The sequence below is a fragment of the Egretta garzetta genome, unplaced genomic scaffold (genome assembly GCF_000687185.1).
Source record: "Egretta garzetta isolate BGI_Z169 unplaced genomic scaffold, ASM68718v1 scaffold320, whole genome shotgun sequence".
NCBI lineage: Eukaryota > Metazoa > Chordata > Aves > Pelecaniformes > Ardeidae > Egretta > Egretta garzetta.
The window spans coordinates 1,941,172-1,960,893 of NW_009258260.1; the positions used below are offsets into that span (position 1 = coordinate 1,941,172).

Sequence of the window (19,722 nt, forward strand, 5' to 3'; positions counted from 1 at the left end):
TTGATAGAGAAGGCTTATGATCAGACTGTCATTTGGAATATGCATTCTCCAAAAACACACCACGCCTAAGAAAGGTTGTGCTTCCTTTTTGCTGGTTGGTGGGGACACAGCTGTTAATCTGTTGATCACATCCATTTGGGATCTAATGACATCCATCTTGCCATTTTATTCCTAAAAACCAGATCTCCCATGTGGGTCCCTTGACCTTACTTTGTTTTATGGCAAAACCGGCTTTCAGAAGGATTTGGACTATTTTCCTCCCTTTCTCAAAAGCCTCTCTGCTCTGTTGTCCCACACGATGATGTCATCAATGTATTGCAGGTGTTCCAGAGCTTCACCCTGTTCCAGTGCAGTCTGGAACGGTCATGGCAAATGGTAGGGCTGTGTTTCCACCCCCGGGGCAGTTGATTCCAGGCATACTGGACACCCCTCCAAGTGAAAGCAAACTGTGGCCTGCACTCCGCAGCCAAAGGGATTGAGAAAAACGCATTAGCGATGTCAGTTGTGGCATACCACTTGGCTGCCTTTGACTCCAGTTCGTATTGAAGTTCTAGTATGTCTGGCACGGCAGCACTCAGTGGCGACGTGACTTCATTCAGGCCACGATAGTCTACTGTCAGTCTCCACTCTTCGTTAGACTTTTGCACTGGCCTTATGGGACTCTTAAAGGGTGAGCAAGTCTTGCTGATCACTTCTTGGCTCTCCAGTTGATGAATCAGCTTATGGATGGGATCAGGGAGTCTCGGTTGGTGCGATATTGCCACCAGTGCATCGTTGTGGTAGTGATTGGCACCTGATGTTCTTCGACCCTAAGCAACCCCACAACAGAAGGGTCCTGTGAGAGACCAGGCAAGGTGGACAGCTGCTTCATTTCCTCAGTCTCCAAGGCAGTTATACCAAAAGCCCACTGATACCCTTTTGGGTCCTTGAAATACCCTCTCCTGAGGCAGTCTATTCCAAGGATGCATGAAGCCTCTGGGCCAGTCACAACAGGGTGCTTTTGCCACTCAGTCCTGGTTAGGCTCACTTTTAGCTTCCAATACAGTTGGGATCCCCCTGTCACTCCAGAAATCCAGATGGGTTCTGCCCCTGTACATCTTGATGGCATTAGGGTACGCTGTGCACCGGTGTCCACTAGAGCCTTATACTCCCGTGGGTATAATGTCCAATAAACCTGTTGTCCCCTCTTCCACCTGGCTGGAGGCAGGACCACTCTAGTCCTGGTCATACTATTCGTTACTCACTTCTTGCAAATGTAAATCAAAAGTCCTTTTATTAAGACTGGAAGTAAAATCAGTGCTTTTACTCTGTCTGGGGAAATGCTCACTGGAAACTGGAGCAGCAATTTTCCTGGAAGGACCCCCTTTTGTGATTGTTTTTCCTTGCAACTCACATACCTGTGCCTCTAGGGTCGAGGTAGATGTTCCATCCCACCTCCTCATGTCCTCTCTGTGGTCACACAGGTAAAACCACAGGGTAGCCACCCACTTGGCCTGGGTGACATATAACATCTTCCTCGAACACCTGAACATCCTTTCCTTCACGCCTGACAGAAGTAATCTCCAAAGACTGAGGTATTGTTTCCCTGTTCCAATTGCTTTGTCAACGTCCCCTTCCCTAGAAAGGGATCCCAGCTGTTTGGCTTCCCTACCCTCTAATTCCAGGCTATTGGCCCCATTATCCCAGATTGGAGCAGCCAGGTGACAATGTGCTGGCCCAGTCAATGACTGAAATCTTTTTGCATATCTCACAGCTTATTTAGGATTAGGGATTGGGTGGTTACCATCTGATTTATGGGTTTTGCCTCTTTCTCCTCCTGTTCTCATGATGGCCCTGTCTCATCTTCATTCCTTCATAAAAGGGCTGATTTTCTTGTGTATAGGGGCAACTGATACCGGCACGGGTTGGTTTTCTGGTTCAGCTACATTGCCTGTCATGGGGGTTGGAGTAGCTGCAGTGCTTGTCATGGGGGTATTCTTAAATTTCTTAAAGTTGTTTAACCCTAAACAAGACCTGAGCCACATTCAGGAGACCTAGAAACAGGAACATGATGATTTGAACATCCCAAGGATATTCAAAATTCTCAAGAGCTGTTGTAAGTAGCCTGAAGGAGAAAGGAAAGGTGAAGAAGCAGGGGAAAGTGTCCCCTCTTGTCTCCTCCCATATATTAGCTCTCTAGGAGAAAAGGTGAAGAGTGTAATTATTAATAGTTTCCAAGAGATGGCTCCCGAAGTACAGGGATGATGGCAGTGATGAGTACAATCTCACAACCAATAATTTTATCATACCATAAGCCAGTATTACACAGTACAGCAAAGCAGTAACTTTAATCCAGCTCCCAGTGGTGATAAACAGCACCACAGGGAGTGCATACGGCAAGTAAGATAGAATCATAGAATCATTTAGATTGAAAAAGACCTTTAAGACGTTACATAACACAACTCTGAGAAAAAGCACGACGACTCTGAGAGCAAATAAATCACCATTGTGACCAGTGACTATTAAACTAATATAATGAGTGATTACAACATATTTGTTTTAACACACTCTGGTCAAATCAGTTGTTAGCTCAACCCTTCATTCTCCACATTGAGCACCAAAAAGGACTGTTGTGGTTTAATCCGGCAAGCAGCTAAACACCACACAGCCATTCGCTCACTCCCAACCCCACAGTGGGATGGGGGAGAGAATCAGGGGAAAAAAAAGTAAAATTCGAGGGTTGAGATAAAGACAGTTTAATAGGACAGAAAAGGAAGGGGAAATAAATAATAATAATAATAATAATAATAATAATAATAATGACAAAAGGATATACAAAATAAATGATGCACAATGCAATTGCTCACCACCTGCCAAACAATGCTCTGCCAGCTCCCGAGCAGCAGTCACTGACCCCCCAGCCAGCTTTCCCCCAGTTTATATACTGAGCATGACCTCGTATGGCATTGAATACCCTTTTGGCCAGTTGGGATCAGCTGTCCTGGCTGTGTCCCTTTCCCAGCTTTTCACTGGCAGCGCATAGGAAGCTGAAAAGTCCTTGACTGGTGTAAGCACTACTTAGCAATAACTACATCAGTGTGTTATCAGCTTTATTCTCATGCTAAATCCAAACCACAGCACTATACCAGCTACTAGGAAAAAAAAATTAACTCTGTCTCAGCCAAAACCAGGACAGTTAAAGAAATATGTCTGTAATTATATGTTAGCTGTTGTTGAGAGCATGATAGCTATTGCATTTTCAAAGAAAGACACGAATACTAATAGTCACAGTGACTCACACAATACTGGAGATGTACGTAACTCCTTACAAAACAAAGATCCCAACACTTATCAATCCAGAGCCTTGAATACAAGTGCTGTTATTCAAACCAAATGTCTCATCTTTTCAGCCATTACCTCAGAATGAATAGTATTTGCAAAGCTTCCCATTAAAAAATTCTCTTGTTAAAATCCCAGGTGATACAGCATTAATATATTATTTCAAAACATAAATGATTTGTCTTAACTATTAAAGAACTGAGCCCAGGAATAACAATTGTCTGTGAAGTGACTTTTGAACTTTTCAAGAGCAAATACACAACTTCAGTTCAAAGCAGAATAGTTCCAAATCAAGCATCATTGCTCTTCAAAAACAACAATTACGGTGGTATGAGAAGAAAGGAATAGTGTACTTACGGTCAAGAGCGGTGGTGGCCAGAAGGTAAGTAATGGGAGAGACACTCATGGCTTCAATTCTTCCAGAGTGAAAGGTATATAGGCACTCTGGATCACGGCTCTGCAGTGCAAAACAGAAGAACAGAAATTCTGTTACATGCTGGAACTGCGCTTACAAAGTATTACCAGCCATACCTACAGTGAACCTGAAAAATCTAGACAGGTGCTGTTTGTGTGAACAAAATTTGGCATGCATGAGGTACCTATATGCAATTCCTTTTTTTTTAATTTAAATTTTCATAGGAAGAATTAAAGCAAAATTAGTGTAGGAACACTAAGTTCATTTAAAATTCCATCATTTTCTATGTGAAAATAAAGGGGAATGCCTTTCATTAAGTGGATTCAGGCTTGGAATTAATATTTTTAACAAACCATTGTTGCTCTGAAGGCAAAGAAAGTGCTCTCACGCCTAGGATTTAGGCTGCCTGGGAGATTATTTCATCATCCAAGGAATTCCAGTTTTTTCCTCTATATATTTTTTACATTAGTTTTTATAGTAAGCTTTGGCCATCTTTTATTTACCATCAAATTCTTGGAACAAAATTTTACGTGCTGCCACAGAACTTTATTCCACTCAAAGGGATTGTTCCCATTTACTTTAATATGTTTGGGAGCAAAAATTAAATGCTACCATTTTAACTGTGTCGTCTATTTCTCCATCAAAAACATCTCCAGCAGTAACACTAGTAACCAGTAGGACAAAACACGTGAAGTGCATTTCATCTTCTCCTTGTTTTTCCTAGTTCTTTATGTCATTTAGAGATGACAGTAAGGATTGTTTCAAACACCGCTCTAGATAGGACATATCAATACTCCTTGAACTCATTTCCTGCATCCATACAACTTTTATTACCAGTTTATGACAAAACTCTATTAAGGTAACTTGAATTTGCCAGCCAAAATTTCAGGAATCAAAAATCAAATTATTTTTTATAATCCTGCATAGTCATTATAATCCATAACATTATGAAAATAAATGTTTAAGAAAAAATATAAATCTGTTTCAATGCTAAAATTTTCAACTGTGCAGCTTCATAAAGCACAAACTTCAATAAAGGAAGTTATTGCAAAGGAATTGAAGAAATGAGAAGAAAGAAAAAGAAAACAAACTTACCATATTTGAAAAAGTCAAATCCAGCTTCCAGATTGCTCCATTGGTATCCTGAAGAAGAAAAAACAAAACATGTAACTTGAATATTTTCAAACTCAATTTGGAAATAAAACTGCCCACAATGACTCCTTAAAAATTCCTTAATGATTATCATTGTGAAACTGAAATGACTGAATATGGTGATGTTGATCCTATCAGTCCTACCAATCAGTCCAGGATAACAGAACTTGGACAATACCTTTTGACATTCTCCTATTCTAATGCAGTTCTGGCTCTGAAAGCCAGAGCCTCATACTGGTGAGACTCTAGTAACTAGTGTGTAGTTATTATACACTAAAAATATAGAATAGCATAGCATAGCATAGAGTAGTTCAGTTCAGTTGGAAGGGACCTACAATGATCATCTAGTCCAACTGCCTGACCACTTCAGGGCTGACCAGAAGTTAAAGCATGTTATTAAGGGCATTGTCCAAATGCTTCTTAGACACTGACGGACTTGGGACATAAACCACCTCTCTAGCAAGTCTGCTCCAGTGTTTGAAAGAAGATGATCATATACATATATATATATATACACACAGAAGGAGATTGAATACTACAAAAAAGAAATGCACTGACTTGTAATAGACTCCTGCTGTTACTTAATGTCACCTCCTTCTTTCTGTGTTTCTCCACAGAGATGTATGTACTTGAGTGTATCTTACCTGAGCGTACCAAACGGGCTGTCCACAGTCATGAACTTTTGACATGAAATTTAGACTGACATTTCTGCCAACATGAAGTTCATTCATAGGCTCCACCTCCAGTAACCCTGTGTCATCCACAGAATCAGCAGCATCTATTGTCTCAAAGTTCCACACCTTCATGGAGTTGGAAGCATAAAAAAGGGGGGGTTTATAAGGCCAGGTTATGTTTTTATACACTGTTAATATGGAAATTCAAAATTATAAGAAACCAGGGGAGTGTAGATTCTACAGGTAGAGTATGAAATCTGTCATATCTGCCTCCTTGCTTTGACTGTGACCTAGAGCAGTGACAATCAGCAACTACTATCTGATACATTTGGGTGCAATGCAAACTACATGTAAAAATTCTGTGTCCAATTCTAAAACAACAGTAGCCTAAATTCAGCCCTGGCACTAGCAAAGCTGTACATGGCAGCCTCAAAACTATAGAGAGTAGATGATATCTGCCTGCTCTCAGCACTGCTCATGCTGAGGCAGCACAGAAGAAAGAATGGGAAATCTAACAGATCCATGTTCTGCTCTGTGGGGTAAGGACATGACATCAGCTGGAACCCTTATAACCAAGTGAATTTTCCTCATAGGATAATATCAATTTATAAAACAAACAACAACAAAACCCCCAGGGTGTCTGAAACCCTCTGCTGCCTTTAACAGTCAGCTTCCCATTGATTGTCTGGGTCTTTCACACATCAGCAGAAGACACAGTGTCTTCCTTCAAAGACCAGGTAAACAGGATTGCAGAATCTTTGATAACTGACAGGTGAGATCAGAAACTGGTGGTATGGTTAAAAAAAAATTTTTAACCTTAATTTATAGAATTATATGTTAACTTCAGGATGCTTTTTCTTTTAATTGTTCCTCTATTTCAGCATATATATCTCTCAGATGCTAGGTAATTTCTATGTCATTTTAACATTAATAATCTGAGCTTTCAAATATTCAGAAAATTAATTTCAAATATTGCCATAGTTTATCCTTTGGAATAACACCAAATGTATTAATAGGCCTGAAAATTATAAAGATTAACCAAAACTACACATAAAAAAAATATTGGGGTGTAGGAAAGAACAAAACTTTTAAAGAATCACTGTAAATTGTTTTGATTTACTAGAGTAAAAGGTGATTTAATTACTAGTATTAAACAGAGAACATTGTGTGAACACTATCGGATTCAAAAATATACAATGTGGAGATGTGCTCTTATTCTGTTTTTTTAAAAATTCATTCTCAGAAAGCAACTGCACTGGAAAATTACCTCCATAAATAAACCATAGTAAAGAAAATGTGTAACATTTACCTGCTGACCACAAATTTGGACACCTAAAGGCAGAGCAGTATTAAAACTCACCCGAATGAAGCCATCTTTTCCAACAGTGACAAGTTCTCCTTCATCCAGAACTAACTGGCTGACAGGGCCACTGTGACAGGGCTTGTGTCCAGCTCGACAGAGCTCTACTTTAATGAGGCCCCCTTCCCAAAGCAGCAAGTTGCCCCACTCAGTCCCTGAGATAACCTTCAACACAAATTGAGAGAAGCACATAAGCACCTCCACTTAACCATGCAGAAATCTTAGCAAGAATCTGGCTAACATCTGTGGCTTCTTTCTGTGAAAGCATTACATTGACAGCAATGTACAGGTATTTGCAAGAGGAGTAAAGTGTGAAAAGATTCAACTGTTTAGCAATGTGACATAATTTACATGCACTGAAATGGTTAGAGACCAGGGCTAACAGGCTTTGTATTTTTTTACACTAACGTTTTCACTACCCCATTAGAGGAGCCTCAGCTCTAAGCCAACTGAGGTCTTTTGTCTGAGAATTACAATACGAACTGTACTTTTCAATTATTACAAAGCAAGCCAGGTTTTTGGCAAATTAATGTCAATATTAGCTTATCAGAGCAGTGCATTGAGGTTCTAATCCAAATCACTTTGAAGCAAATAGTAACTCTCCAATTTACTCAGTGGACCTTATATCAAAACCTGAGAGGGAACATAAAATCAATTAAACTTTTTCTTACTTACCTTCCCATCAGGCAGCTCCACATAACCTATAATGTCAGTCACTGCTGTTTTTCCAAATCTGCCCAAAGCTCCTTGTAACTTGAGACCAGTGAATGTGAGAGCCATCTTCCAGAACCTGAGTATAGAAAAAAATCCCTCTCTGATACAAGATTTCCTAAACACACTCTTCAGTCCCTCTCAGGCATTGTAACGTTACCAGGGATGCCTCTGAAGTAGGGCTGTTCATTTATTACTCTTTTTCACTGCAGACCTTGGGTTTTTCTTTTTAAAATGAGATAAAGCTTTGTAACTACCCAAACATTTCCCTATACTACCCCTACGAAAAAAGTAGGAAAAGAATCTGGAATGGGCAAAATAAAGATTAAACTACTATTTAAAATTAGTAAGTGTAAAATGCATAGCTACATCTTTCCAGCTACAACCAATACACAGTTAGGGACACCTATTTTACTCTTGCTGTCTGCAGTGTATGACGCTCAACTTTGTAAATCCAAGGGACTAAGATCTTCACCAAATTTCATCCAAGTGCCCCCATGGTCTTGAGCTTGAGTATAAAATTGCACTGAGCCAAAGGTTTTATCCTAGATCTTCATAGCTATTTCTATTTCATCATTATATTTTTAGCAGTATGAAACATAACTTTAAATTACTGCGTTACAGAAAAATTAACATCTACTGCAATTAGGGATGGTTCACTGTGTGTGCAGGAGACATTACATTTAAGACGTGTTGGAAATTGGAATTTGAGACCACATTTGGGTGAAACATGTTTATCATGTTATAAAAGCCATGTCAGAGTTTATTCATAGTGTTTTCGCTCAAAATAAAGTTTGCAAGAGATTTTGTTTTGTCAGATTTCCATAAATAATGTATTCTAAACCACACTTGTTCTGGGTCTAAATAAGCCATTTGCTATTTCAGACCCACCTTGCAAGCAAACTATAGAGGAAATCTCAGATTTTGATCTGATTCCTCTGTTCAAATTCAAAGAAACTTTAGATATGTTCTAATTTTAAAGGTACAATTTCTATCACAATAGCATCCAAGTCATATCTTAAGTCTCTGCTCTATTAATATTGAACATTGGATAAACATAACTAGTCCCTGTCCCAAAGAGTTTAAAGTTGATGGTGGGGTGGGGTGGGTGTGTGTGTGGGGGGGGGTGTATTACAAAAGGATCTATGAACTTACCAGATACAGGAGTGTATGGAAGCATATATTTTGTAATGCTTCCTTGCAGGCATTTGGTGGAATCAGAGGTTTTATGATCCATGACTTGGCAACCAGTTCTAGTGGCTGCCCAAACAGCAGATGAGTTCAAGAAAACAAAAGTAGAAAGCCCAGAGGACACATAGGCATATATGCTATGTTACCGGCTAGAAAACATGTATATATAAATATTTTTTATTAATTCTCCCCAGTGCTTGTTGAAATTACAAGAATGGAGCCAGTAGTACTGACATTCAACATCAAGCATCATTCTTTTTGCACAGCCACGGTGTTAAAAGACTTGGGTGACTGGCTGAAGGACTTGAACTTTCTCATTTTTGTAACTGTAATGGCCAGGTAAAATAGCATTCTTCATTGGTCCATGTTTGCTAATGATACATTCCTATTAGCTATCTCCTACGTCACTTTATAGGTGATATGTATTAATCCTAATCAGTAAACCTACCTGATGTGTCCTGTTCCAGATGTAGTTAGTTGCTCTTCATTATCAGCAGAAAATGTGACCTTGTAAACATCCTGTGAAAAAGCTTTTGACCTCAGCACAATCTTTTCTTGTTTCCAGTCCCAGATAGTCAGCATGTAGTCAGGGCTGCCCCCAACACTGGCCAGCAAAGTGCCAGCATGGTTGAAATCACCAAAAACATAGGCTTCCTCTGTTCCACCTGAAGAAACATACAAGCCCAAATACAAGCACACGTGGAAGAGAGGAAGAAACAATAGGAAAATCTACTTAGAAGGACCTCAACTTTCACTGCAATTATTTATTTCACTAGGCAATGGCTCCCAGTTGGCTATTTCTACTAAATAAAATTTTCCTCCCATGCAATAATGAAAAAGCTTGAAATCAGTGTTCTCTATTTTGCTGTGAAGGAACAAAAGGTTGTATTTCTTTCTAAACTTCTAAAGTGCCCCACTATTCCATCTACTGGGATCTATAAACACTGGCCCATTTGTGTAAAATGAAAATAGAAATTTTTACACTACCTTGCAGTATTCTGTAGGGCCTCAGTGAAGGATAATCGTAGATTATGATGTTTGGCTTCTTTCCTTTTTCTCCTACTGCAAAGTACTGCTTAGTAGGGTGTGCCTTGAAAAAGCAAAAGTCCTGTTGCATGCTGTAATGACACCTTTGTCTCTACCCTGCTAGTTATTGAGTTGTATTTACTCACTCATTAGTCAAAAGATATTGCCATAAACACTAGGTTGCCTTTTTCTGTGAGTTTATTCTAAACAATTGCCAATCTATTGCTCCATATCAGAATGAAGCTACTGTGCACACAAAATGGTAAAAGCATTATGCACACAAAATGGCATACTGCACATATAACGCAGAACCATGACAAACTGTGAAATAATTTGCTTTATCATGCATTCTTTTACTATTCCTGCCTCGCTTAACCCACTAGCTGATCTTTCCATGAACAGCATGTGTCAGCAGCCATCTACTTCAGCAGACAGCTGCAGAAGAGCCATCCTGAATGACATTTTTCTGAAGATGTAAAGATGTACCATGATTGCCCAGAAAAGGCTGCTTACAATGTAGCAGAACAGTCTGAGGCTGGTACTCTGAAAGCCTTGCTCATGCAGAATACAACTGATAGATGGCAGAGCCCTTCACAGGGTAAGGTGCTTCAAATCCAGAGGAAGCATTTGAGGGTCCAAGCTCTTGGTAGGAGCTTACCATAGTGAAACAAGATACTTTTGGTCTTCATTTATCTAGGAACTTGATTTTCTAAATTTTAACTGCAGGCAAAACACTATAGTAATATCAGCTGTGACTAGAAGAGAGGAGTGTTCCAAAAAAAAAAAAAAAAGTTGATATGAGCCAAAATATTTAAATAAGAATGTAATAGCTCTAAAAATTAATCTCACCTGGCACCTGTCAGTCCTTTAAGGTATCCAAGCCTGGGGTTTATGTATGCAGATATTTGTCCTCTGCCAATTATGTTGGCAGGCTGAGTAGCCCACACTGCATGGTCCACACATCCCCCTAATCAATACCATACTTTCTTACATATATGCATGTGCAGCTGTAGAAACCTCCCATCAGGTAACCAAGTGAACATTTTGCTTCTAGAAAGTGACTAATATCCTAAAACATGAAACAAAATGCATACCACGATAAATCCAATTCCACCACCACTGCTGCTCCGGAGATAACTTTGAGATTTTGTTTTCAGGTCCAGGAGCACCACTTGGTTGCCTGCTATATACAACAGTGTTTGGCTATCCATCGGCAGCAGGTTTACACTTCTGGTGCAGTCATATCCAAAAGAATGTCTGAGAACAGTTCAATAAGGAAAAGACTTGAAATTTGCTTTCTAGAAAGGTTTACTAAGTGGATAGGAACACTTAAACAAAAAATCAAATGGGAATACTGAATCTGGTGACTAAAAGCCTGCTGGTAGGGGATAGTTTTGTTCAGTACACAGTGAAGGTAAAATATAACAAGCCTCTATAACTGAGGGGAAGGCACAAGTGAAGATCTTCTAAAGTTCATATTGCATCCTTTCATCTCCACTACAGTGCACGCCTTTTGCCTCTGTGGGATCCTTTGGGACTGCAAGGAATTCACATTCTATTGGTGTTTTTTAAAAAAAAAAAAAAAGTAAGAGAGATGCATCAGATTACTAGGAACTGTTCTATACCAAGGAAGAAGCTCACTTCTTAAAAGTTTACACGGAGATGCAGAGAAGGGAAAATCCAGTCTTCAACAGCAACTTGACTGTGTCTGCAGAGAAAACCACCAGCACTTGTGAAAGTCACATATCGTATTCTACTTGACCATACCTAGCAAAGGACTTCTTGCAGCTCTTAATTGATGGACATCACTTCCTTCATTCTACCAGTTACCAGGCTACAAATCCACCTGGTTTCTTCCCCACTTCTCCCTTAGCAGTTCTGTGAGGAAGTATGAGGTACACAGCTGCTCTTCTCCTTCCCTCCCCTCCAGATTCTTGGGGAACACCAGTGTTGCTACACAGAAAGGGAAAGCTTTGCAGGGTTTATTCTTAAACTAGTCTTCTTCCTGGCTGCATTAACTTGGCCATGATCTAGTTCTGCAAGAGTACTTATAACAATAAGAAATATGCCTGATAAGAAATGTTTATGAGGTCAAGACAACATTTAAGATTAAATTCACACAGAACCATAACTTGCCAGGATCCTTATCTGTGTCTCAACCAAAGGCATCCCACTAATGCCACATAGGATACTCCAAATTAGACAAGTATAATTTTAAGAACATACACTAAATATCCTCAGCTTTAAATTTGCACAGCCTCAACAGAAAGGATACTTAAGAGTAAGAAGGTTAATTGGTATCCCAGAGTCTTCAGTGACAAAAGGCTGTGAATATATATTTTCATAGTTATAGAAGAAAGTTTCGGAGATTTTCTTTTCCACCTTCTCAGGCCTTTTTTGTGCCTCCAAGGGTACTTCACTATTATGTTGCTCTTCAGAATTGCCTCCTGCATTTCAGAAGCGGGAACATAAAGGAAATTTATATTCACCATAAATTCTAGGCTCCTTGCTGATATTTGCACCTAACTGCAAAAGGGAAGGATTCACACATTCCTTTGCCTCCTTCAACAGAGCAATAGGCACTCCATAGCTCAAACAGGGGTACCATGTCTTAGTAACAACTTGTCCTGGAACAGTCTGTAACAAGTGCTCCCTCAGGCTTTTAAAAACTTTACTGTGAATATTCAAAACTGAAGAATTTAAAGAAGAAAAATTTTGAGTGTTTTAAAAACAATGATTTCAAAACTCAAGACCTACCAAAGTAATTCAGTTCAGCTTTGCTTGGTGTTTAGTCCTCAGCTCTAGAAACCAAATACAGTGTCTTTGTTCAGTAGCTTTTGAACACACATGATTATACAAAACAATTAGCAAAAACACATACAACAGACCACCACAAGACACCACTGTCCTCGAAAAGGCATACCAGTAATGTGTGACCCCATGTAGTTCTTCGCTGGACTGCAATGCAGAATACTGTCAACTTGACTTCCAACTAGTCATAAGCATTTGTTAATAGCACTTTTCAGTGTGCTACCTCTGATCAAATCCCCATTACCTATTTCATCTGTCTTGATTTTTTTTTCTCTCCTAGGTGTTCTATGAAAAACAACCAACAAAGGGGTCAGAGACCAGCCATGGGAAAGACCAATATAAAGTGCAAACTGAAAGGGAGCAGAGAAACTTAATAACTGTAACTTGATGGTGTTGGTCTGAGACGCTGTTCATAACAATAACAGTGAAGAAATGAAAACTAGAAAGTAGTATGATTTTTAAGGTCGTGACAACATCTCCTCAGTGGAAAGCAGTACTCACCAATGCCCTCAGTGTCTGATTCCACTTGTTCCACTTCTTCCTCCTGTTCCTCTGCAGTTGGTGATTCCTTTGGAAGACTAGTTTTGCTTTCTTCTGCAAAGGACAATTGGGATTACTTTCTTAGGTATGAATTCCTTTGACCAATTTGCTCATACATGCCATGTTAAATAAATATATAGTTCTGTAGTAGTAAAAAGAATCCCTTCTGCCCACAAGTGGACTTCCTGCTGTTTAGCACTAAGCATAGGGAGAAGATTGCTTTAAAAAAACCCATATTTTAAAACTTAGGGGAAGGAAAGAAACACATCCTGTAACAGGAAAAAGGTATAATAGGAAGATCAAACAAATGCCGAAAGTAATGCGCCAATATAAGCATCCAAAATCCTTCCAAAGTTCCACACGAGACTCACTAGTGGATTTTGTTATCCATGTTACCTACATCTAGTGTGTTAGTTGACATGCAGAACATCTGAAATAGACACTGGACAGGGATTTCAAGATGAAAACTGTTAAAAATAGAAATACAGGTCTCTGACTGAAAGAGACTGGCGGAATTAATGCAGTACTAGCTACAGAGACAGGTTTAAGCAGCAAATAGTTTCAGGGGAGAGACTTTGTGAGCTGAGGGACAGCAGAAACTGCAGACACAGTGGTCAGCCCAGAACTTTCCTGGTAGGGGTCATCTTTGACCAGAGTCAAAATGAAATTTGGCAATACCAAGAGCAGCAACTGAAGATGAACACATACTAGTAAGGAGTGGGTAAGTGGTAGGAGAAGCCAGAAGCTACTGTAGGTTCAGTATTGAAATCACTATATAACAGCAGGAAATACTCACGGACACCACTGTGATCTGCCGGTGCACCTTCTGCTGGCTGCTCATCGATTCCCTCCTGTTCCCTTGGAGAAGATGTCATGTCCTCTTTACCTGATGGTGGTGAAGAGGAACTTTTTAGTATTTTTGCCTTCATCAAATGCTTTGAGGTTCCCAAAGAAAGTATTTGTGTTCTGCCTGTACACTACAAATACAGATAACGCAAAGGTATGTCCTAATTTGTAGGGTGAATTCATTGGTCCAGGTTTTAGAACTCCAGGCTCTGTGTACATTGCTATAGAAAGACTAAATATTGCATAACAGGGGAAGCTGAAAACTGATTTAAATGTTTTGTGCTTCTCTTTAATATACTGAGGGAAAATTTGGTTTTGAGACAACAAGGCTATTCCTCCACCTTTCTAATGGACTTCATAAAAACATCAGGGGATAGACATTCTGAGATCATCCAATATCTTGAATGGAGAAGAGGTGAATCTTTAAGAAAAAAGGACTTTCTTCAAAACATTCTATATTCATGGAAAGAGAATCAATAAAATTAACACAATTAAAAAAAAAAAAAAAAAACACTTTAGACAGCTTAACTAATACCCCCCAGCAATTTTTCAGCTTTCAGACTACCGTTTTCAGAGTGCTACAATTTCACTAGTTATTATTGTCCTCTGGAGTGGGAAAGATCCAATTCTTTTCATATAAAAACCAAACATCTTGATCATTCATATAAATGTCTCTGAAAGAAGCAAAAAACCACAAGCATTGCTCTTATTCTAAATTTGTTCTACCTTTTGATTTCAAACATGGTCTCCATTTCCAAATAAAACACCTTAAAATAAACATTGGGGCAATGTTGTACAAATACTGCAGCTATAATATACTGTTAGAAATCAGAAAATTCAGAAGTTGAATGTAAAGAAACTTAAATATTCATAATAAAAAATATAGGCAGGATGCAAACAAATCTCTTCTTATGTGTAAGTGTGACTTTGATACCAAGAAAAAGTGCCTAAAAATGCATTTTCTGTTTCTGGCATTGGGTCAGAATCCATTTCGGAAAAGATCTTTTGAGGCATCTCAGATTTTTCAGGCATTTCAGGAAAGGCAGTGTCCAAACATAATGCCATCCAGCAGAAGGACAGTGAGGGCAAAGAAATACCGTAGACATCATTCATGTCATCATGCAGTCAACCTGCCCTACTCGATCTTCATCCAGGGGTTCTGAGTCTATGCCAGAGTCTGACTTTTCTGCATAATTTCATTTAAGAATTAAAAGGAGCTTTTGCCCCTCAGGAGTGCTGAAAAAAACTTTAAAATAGATGTGCAGAAAGTTTTAAGTTCAAAAAACAAATCAAAAGAAAACAACTGCAATATATCTCAATATATTTAAATTAAATTCATGAGGTTTTAATGGGCTAACAGAACTGATATCTATGAAGTTGAAGAAATAGCTACAGACCAGTTGCATAAGTATATAGTCGAGTGTTCAGAGACCTGAATTCTAATTCCAGACCTAGTAACGACGTGTACAATTTGTATCAGCCATTTCACCTCTGGCTGTCTCAGTTATCTCTTATGAAAAATGAGATAATAATACTTACCCATCTTAGCAAAGTATTTTGATACCCATAGAGAAAAGTGCTATAAAATTTCAAATTATTGTAACTAATTAGCAATCATTTATCTTCTAAAAATTAAGACTATCATAGTTTTCATTATAAATTAATTCATATCTGGAAAATGCTTTAGGCTGAAAGAGGGTACGAACATTTCCGCCTGCATTGATATCTGGGTGCTAGTTAAAGAAAGCTATTGCAATGTACACTGCATATATTACTCTGATGGCATTCAAGCACTGTAATGAAACAAATTTTGAATTTAAACACTCAGAGGAAGCTCAAGGGGGGAACACGTCTACTTTGGTTGCAGATTCTGTGTTGACTGATCCAGAAGACTTTTGTGTAGGTTCACTGTGACCAAGGTATGAATCTCTCTGAATGCTGATTTTATTTTCCTGTAAATTTTTTTTGGAGACAGTTTTTCTAAATAGGCTAGAATTAAGGCTCTTGAAACTGAGAACTGAGATAGATAGTGGCAAGTAGAACTGGTGTGAAGTGAGAAAACAAAAACAAGCTGGCAACCAAACATTTTTCCCAACCCTAATTACACAGTATGCCTGACCAAGACAGTATTATTTTCTTCTCCTAGTCCTAGTAATTTGAGATATTGACTTGTAATACTACACAAATCCACATCAGTTCCACCATTTAGCTTTCTAAGAACCCACTCAGGAGTGAACTCAGATTTCTTTGTTTGAGTGGCCAGTGCTATAAGCTGCGAATTTCGGCAAAGCTCCATTTTCTTTCAAATTGTCTTTCTCTTACCTATCTTCTCAAAAGCCACAGCTCACCTCAGAATGAAGAAATGTGTTCATTTAGGCATATTATTTCAGTTATTTCAAAAGTAAGATGTTTCTTGGCAATTTTGCTGCCACACTGAATCCTTTATATATAGAAGCTTCTCAAAAACTCTCAGTAAATTTGGACATTAAGAGATTTCTCATCTCAGTCAATTGTCCCATTTATTCAAAATAAAGGATAATTACATCAAATGGGCGTTTATTTTGTAACACATAAACAAACTCACTGAGGTGACACCACTTTCTCTGTATTCTGTTATCCTACATTTTTCCTGTTTCCAGAAAAAAAGGTGTTTAAATGCGTAAGCTTCATAAATGCAGTGCTTGCCTTCATAAATTCTGTGACTGACACTTCAACTGCATAAAATGCATCAAATTAAATAATTATCAAAATGCAGCCTACAGATTTACTTTAGAAACTGAACGTATGTAGCAGTTACTACTTTAAGCTGTCTCTGCCCCACTATTAACTGTGCATCTGTGCTTAAAAGACATCACCTATTTCACCTCAATTTTTAGATCTTCAGAAGCGTGATAATCAGTTTTGTCCACTAATTTAGGGTATGTAGAAATAGGGAACTATTACTGCAGAACATAACTGCAGTGCTATTAGTACCAGTAATAAGCAAGAGATTAAAAATTCATCTCTACACTGCACTACTTCTGCAGGATTTCATTTTTTGGTTCACTCCAAAATGTGCAATTTTTTGTAGAAAAGCTTTGGTCACCGGTGGGCTTTGAAAAAAAGTCACTTGTTCTTTCCTTCAGGAGAGATTGTCTTGTGTGTTATTCCTCTATTTGTCTTTATTCCACGTGAAGGAACTCGGTACGTCCCAGGACTTCATTTTGCTTTATTACTTCCAATCCTGACTCCTCTTAGTGCCATACTATGAGCCTTACAGGCTACACTCTGCTATTTTTCTGGCCTAGGGCTAACACTGGTCTAAAATAATGACTGCTATGTTTGACTATCATAAGGGGTGTCTGTCACGAGGAATTACATACTAATCATCTGTTCCAGGCTGAGGCATCTTCTTCAAGGTCTGCTTTGGGTGTGTTGGATTTCTTCCCATCTGCCAAGTCCTGCTTGTTTAACTCATCTTCCCCTTAGCAGTTTTTTTCTAAGTCTTTCATTTCTTGATGGAAAAAAGCATGCCGCTGAACAACCCTCTAAGCATTCCTTTTGGCCTTCAGACCACGTCAGTGTACATCAGCAATTTACTGGGCTGCTGATGAGCACAACAAGTGCAAGCAGCAGAGTTTCACAAAACTTACTTTCATTCAAAAAAATGTAAAGTCTTTTAGTGTTTCTATATACAAAGAAAAATATCCAAGTGCAAATCAGGCATAGCTATCCAGTGCTGTCTGTTATCAGTCAGGATTACTACAAAATTAGTAACAAAAGTCAGTTTTAGGCAATCAACCCAAAATTCCAAGGAAATAATTTTTCGTAATAGAGCATATTGCTGTCCCTCTTACAATAGCTAGAAGACTTGAGAGCAAGAATAACAGGAAATACCAATTCTCACAGCAGTTAAGATTAAGTATATAAAATATTTACAAGTCAGAGACTGAGACAGCAAGGATAAAGTTACAAAGCAGGATCTAGACACATCATCTTTATTATAGCCCCATTGTCTCTTCCTGCTTAGAACCTCACTATTGCTATGTTGCACACATTTAAAATATTTTCCTATAAAACAGGAAAAATAAAACATAACTCTAATTTCCAACCTTACAACTTTACGCAGCCAACACCAAGTTGGGTGGGAGTGTTGGTCTGCTTGAGAGTAGGAAGGCTCTACAGAGGGATCTGGACAGTCTGCAGCCAATTGTATGAGGTTCAACTAGGCCAAGTGCTGGATCCTACACTTGTGTCACAACAACCCCATGCAACACCACAGGCTTGGGGAAGAGTGGCTGGAAAGCTGCCTGGCAGAAAAGGACCTGGGGGTGTTGGTTGACAGGCAGCTGAATATGAGCCAAGAAGGCCAATAGCATCCTGGCTTTTCTCAGAAACAGTGTGGTCAGTGGGAGCGGAAAAGTGATTGTGCCCCTGTACTTGGCATTGGTGAGGCTGCACCTTGAATACTGTGTTCAGTTTTGGGCCCCACACTACAAGACAGACATTGAGGTGCTGGAGCATGTCCAGAGAAGAGCAACAAAGCTGGTGAGGGGTCTGGAGCACAAGTCTGATGAGGAGGGGCTAAGGGAACTGGAGTTGTTTAGTTTGGAGAAGAGGAGGCTGAGGGGAGACCTTATCACTCTCTACAACTGCCGGAAAGGGGGTTGTAGCAAGGTGGGGGTCAGTCTCTCCTCCAAGGTAACGGGCAATAGGACAGGAGGAAATGGCCTCAGGTTGCATCAGGGGAGGTTTAGATTGGTTATTAGGAAAAACTTCTTCACCGAAAGGGTTGTCAAGCATTGGAACGGGCTGTCCAGGGCAGTGGTTGAGTCCCCATCCCTGGAGGTTATTTGAAAGATGGGTAGACGAGGTGCTTAGGGACATGGTTTAGTGGTGGACTTGGTAGTGTTAGGTTAACAGCTGGACTTGATGATCTTAAAGGTCTTTTCCAACCTAAGCAATTCTATGATTCTAAAGTAGTACTCTGTATGATCCAGATGTCCTAGCTCTGTCTCATGCAAGCAAAAGTTTCAAGTCTCTTAAAGTCTGCCTTGTGAATAAAGGTTAGATACCAGGGTTTTATTAAGCAGAAAGAGAGAGCAGGTGACATCACCACAGTTACTTATTAACTTACAGTATAAGGGCAAATCATAAACACGAGAACAGTGCCACAGGTTGCCAGCAATGCAACAGCTAATAAAATTAACTGCCTCACACATGGTAAAGCAAAACCAACAAGCCCCACATTTCAAATGAACTATGGGATGGTCCGTCTCAGCTGCAGAACATTCATTCCTGTTTCACTTTTCCTGAGCTAAGCATCTACATGAGAATAAAGGCTTTTCTTTTCCAAAAGCCCCTGTGCAGGAAGCCTGGTCCCACACAGACTTCAGCGCCCAAGGGCGATGGCACCGGCCTTCCACAGAGGTGCAGGCCCAGCACTGCCTTGGCCTGATGCTCTTCCAAAGCCACCCTCCACCCGGAAAAGGCCATGTCGAGGCAGACGCGCCCCGTGACCGGCTGTTTGGCGGGGGATAGCAAAGGGGGAGGCAGGGGATACCTGGAGCTCCTCTGGGAGCGCAGGGAAGGGAGCCCCTGAGCGGCCACGAGGAGGGTCCCGTAGAGGGGAAACGCAGCGAGGAGATGCCCCGGCAGCGGGCAGCCGCAGGTGCATGAGGAGCCGGCTGGCTACCCGG

At 39.7% G+C, this 19,722-nt stretch overlaps 1 protein-coding gene across 1 annotated transcript; it reads right to left on the reverse strand.

Annotated features, from left to right (window-relative positions):
- Nucleotides 1–266: 266 nt before the first annotated feature.
- LOC104126437 (cilia- and flagella-associated protein 44-like) lies at nt 267–14,073 on the reverse strand. Its single transcript, XM_009639053.1, has 13 exons — nt 13,995–14,073; nt 13,194–13,252; nt 12,123–12,229; nt 10,942–11,104; nt 9,809–9,911; nt 9,270–9,486; nt 7,595–7,709; nt 6,920–7,084; nt 5,530–5,685; nt 4,829–4,876; nt 3,676–3,775; nt 1,398–1,546; nt 267–809 (listed from the first exon to the last, which is right to left on the reverse strand). Exons 1-13 carry the CDS (start codon nt 14,071–14,073, stop codon nt 267–269), a joined length of 2,004 nt encoding a protein of 667 aa, XP_009637348.1.
- Nucleotides 14,074–19,722: the final 5,649 nt, after the last annotated feature.

Coding starts and splice junctions, on each gene's coding strand:
- LOC104126437 (XM_009639053.1), bottom strand. CDS start 14,073: ATGACATCTTCTCCAAGGGAACAGGAGGGAATCGATGAGCAGCCAGCA. Junction 11,105..12,122: donor ATTAACCTTCTTACTCTTAA/GTATCCTTTCTG, acceptor AACTGTTCTCAG/ACATTCTTTTGGATATGACT. Junction 9,487..9,808: donor GCCCTACAGAATACTGCAAG/GTAGTGTAAAAA, acceptor ATGTTTCTTCAG/GTGGAACAGAGGAAGCCTAT.